Source organism: Fibroporia radiculosa, assembly GCF_000313525.1.
Source record: "Fibroporia radiculosa TFFH 294 genomic supercontigs, scaffold10600, whole genome shotgun sequence".
NCBI classification, from domain to species: Eukaryota; Fungi; Basidiomycota; class Agaricomycetes; order Polyporales; family Fibroporiaceae; genus Fibroporia; species Fibroporia radiculosa.
In genome coordinates, this window is record NW_012132960.1 from 1 (window position 1) to 3,455 (window position 3,455).

A 3,455-nucleotide genomic window follows, 5' to 3' on the forward strand; every position below is an offset into this window, starting at 1 on the left:
AACGACAAATAGTTAGGAAAAGAAAGAAACCCCCCCTTGAAGCTGTAACACCCTGGGCAATACAAGACTCAGGAGATCTTGCAAAGAACCTATTGGTGGCCCACCCTTGCACGCAATGTCAGTGAATACGTCACCGGTTGCGCAACTTGCCAAGAAAACAAGGTCATCACACATAGGAATTCACTGGATCTAGTACCCATCATGACAGAACATCATTTTCCATTCCAATCCATCGCCATGGACTTCATCATGGATCTACCTCGGAGCAATGACTTTGACAGTTGCCTGGTGGTTACGGATCATGACTGTACCAAGGCTTTGGTATTCATACCCTGCAACAAGACAGTCACAGTATCCGAAACTGCTACCCTGTATCAGAACCATGTCTTCAGAAGTTTTAGACTACCCGCTAAAGCTATTTCTGACAGAGGACCACAGTTTGCATCACGAATGTTCAGGGAACTATGTGCCAAATTAGGCACCAAGCAGAACATTTCTAGCACGTTCTATCCTCAAACTGATAGACAGTCAGAACGTGTCAACCAAGATTTGGAATTGTATCTTTGAATCTTTTGTAATAACTGAGCAACTGATTGGACAAATCACCTGCCGCTAGCAGAATTTGTGCATAACAATAGGTATCATAATGTGATCAAGATGTCTCCCTTCCACGCGCTCATGGGTTACCAACCTCGGCACAATATTCCCACTGTGGGAACAACGGACACTCCAGACATTGCTTCTAGACTCACCCAGCTAACACATCTTTGAACTGAAATCCAATCCAGTATTCGACTAGCAGAGGAAACAGTCAAGAAATGGAATAAGGACAAGTTTGTCGAATATGCACCCAGACAGAAGGTATGGCTGGAAGCAACCAATCTCAAAGGTCTCCACCCAAAAGCCAAACTTGGACCAAAATGCTATGGACCCTTCACCATTGACCAGAAACTATCATCAGTAGTTTACCAGTTGAAGTTAACACCTAAATGGAAGATCTACCCTGTGTTCCACGCAGGACTACTCTATCCTTATTTGGAAACAACAATGCATGGGAAGAATTATCTCCAACCTCTGCCGGAACTAATCAAAAACCAGGAGGAGTTAAAAATTGAACGCATTATTGATTTGAAGACAGTTGGAAAGCAAACATTGTACTGGGTAAGATGGAAAGGATACCCGGCCTTGGATGACTCCTGGCTACCAAAAGCTGAACTTTCACATGCCAAAGATGCTTTGGCAGACTTCCTACAGCCAAACAAAGGGTAACTCCTTATAAGAACTACTCGCCTCAGCCTTCCCCAATGACATCCATCACCATCCTCGCCGCCCTCCTCCTCATCAGTTGGACATTTACCATCCTCCTCATCCTTATCCTCGCCTTTGCCATCTTTTTCCTTAAAGACAGCTACACCTTCAAGGTCCACCTTGAACGCGTCCCCACTCCTCTCACCACCACCCCCATCGACAAACAAGCTCTCAACTGGGCTAACAATGGCACACAAGTAACGTTCCCCATTGAGCTAACTCCCGCTCTCTTTACTGATCTCCTCAGTGGTGAACCAAGTTGCCCCCTTCACCGCCGTCACCCTCGCCGTCATTGACAAGCACCCCCACCTTCTCCTCCTCGCCCTTCTGGGCTTCTTCCTAACCACCCTCCTCTCTGTCCTGGCCCTCGCCCTCATCGTCCCCCTGACCCTTCAGCTCACCATCCGACACCTTGAACGCAAGCACCAGTGGGCATACAACATCATTGCCACTGCCTAGCACCCCCTCCCTCATACCACCACCACCCTCCCAGTTATTGCCGCTAACCAGGATTCCAACAATCCCACTCAAGTATACTTTGAGTATATTAGAGAGCACCAAGATTAGAGTCTGGGGTCTTGTTTTGTCTGTAGTAGTTGCCTCCTTTTGTATTCTCCTTCTGGTTTTTTCAACACAACTCCTTCGCTTCCTCCCTATGCCTGCTGAGTGAAACAGCCACGCCAGAAACAACAATGAGACTCCTAATCTGAATCCACATCGTTGCCCTTTGGCTCCTAGGCGTAACAATTCTCCAACGACTGGTCCCCAAAGAGCACCAACCCCTCACCCTTCCCATCTCCGGACACTAGAAGAGTGTTTCACTGCTGGGATAATAGAAATGCCAGTTCCTAGGCACCCCATCTTGAGCTTCCCTTCCCAGCAAGAATCTGATGATTCTTCTCTTGAATTTCTTGATGAAGGAGGTTTCCGTTATCCGTTCACATCCCCCTTCCCAAATGCCACTCACCGCCCCTTCCTCATCCCTGGACCCCCGGACTCCTCAAATAGTGACGCTATAGTCTTGCACCAGTTTCCTGGACCCCTAAAACTCCCTCAGGCCTCAGAAGCAATGACCAGACCTTACCACATTGCTCCTGCTCAGGTATTCCCATCCTCGTCACCTATGAATACCTCATCATCTCCAAACCCTGACAGTCCCCTTGCCACGTCCACTGATTCCCCCAGTATGCCGCCCCTTGCCTCTGACATCTCAGACAATGGTAGCCTTGATCACGCTCCTAACCTACGGCTACTAGCCAATGTCAGCGAATATGTCACGGCATTGGAAGGATACAGCAGCGATCCCCAAGAATTTATAGTCTACAGCGACAATGACATCCAGCAACCCTCCAATGACATCACTCAACACTGGCAATCCATCCCCTTCGACACCTCCACCCCAGTTCAAGATGTCAACCCCTTGGAACGCGTGCTACCTTACTTCCCTGGAGCATATGCCACCACTGTTACTCAACCCCCTATGGGCATTCCTATTAATGGAAACCCTGCATTTGGATTATGACGGGTCTCAATAACTGCAGCGGACGTCCTTCGAATGGCAGAATCTGTAGGGAACTGGAACCAATCAGGTACAGAATGGGAGGAGGACACTTGGGAGTACCTGCTGACACAAGATGACAATCTGTTGGAAAGTCTTTGGGCGTCGCTACAAGACATCAAGGATCTTGGAGTAACTGATAAAGTCAATTGTTTCAGGGCTGTTAATGCCAAGATCGACTTACTACTGGCCGCAAGACAATCAGTAGGGGCTGAACTTATTTGTGCTCAACAGGAGATAGACCAATGCCGAGCTTGTCTTAGAGCGGCCAACCTGGAGGAATGCCTCGAACAACACGAATTCCCTATCATCACTCCTCCCTTGGGCGCCATGCCCCGCTGTCTTCGCTTCTGTACTAAATGCGAAACTGATGGTCATCTCCAGAGTGAGTGCTGGCATTGGTTGTGTTCCTATTGTGGCCTCCTTCACCCTCATCACAAATTCCGTACTGCCAACGATGTACAACCTGGACAACTCCCTTGTCCCACCAAGGAACCTGGGTATCTACAAGAGCGTTGCGCTCAATGGAAACTCTGAATGACGAATCTGGAGAGGGGGGTAATGTTACAGCATGAGAGGGGGGTTCTTT

General features: G+C 48.5%; 2 protein-coding genes across 2 annotated transcripts; both read left to right on the forward strand.

Moving 5' to 3' along the window:
* Positions 1-1,304: 1,304 nt before the first annotated feature.
* On the forward strand, positions 1,305-1,651 carry FIBRA_09131 (uncharacterized protein; the record flags this gene model as incomplete). Its single annotated transcript, XM_012321459.1, has 2 exons — positions 1,305-1,505; positions 1,568-1,651. 2 exons carry the CDS (start codon positions 1,305-1,307, stop codon positions 1,649-1,651), a joined length of 285 nt encoding a protein of 94 aa, XP_012176849.1.
* A 495-nt stretch (positions 1,652-2,146) lies between these two features.
* Positions 2,147-2,830, forward strand: FIBRA_09132 (uncharacterized protein; the record flags this gene model as incomplete). Its single annotated transcript, XM_012321460.1, has 1 exon — positions 2,147-2,830. The coding sequence occupies one exon, from the start codon at positions 2,147-2,149 to the stop codon at positions 2,828-2,830; it is 684 nt and encodes a 227-aa protein (XP_012176850.1).
* Between the last annotated feature and the right edge of the window lie 625 nt (positions 2,831-3,455).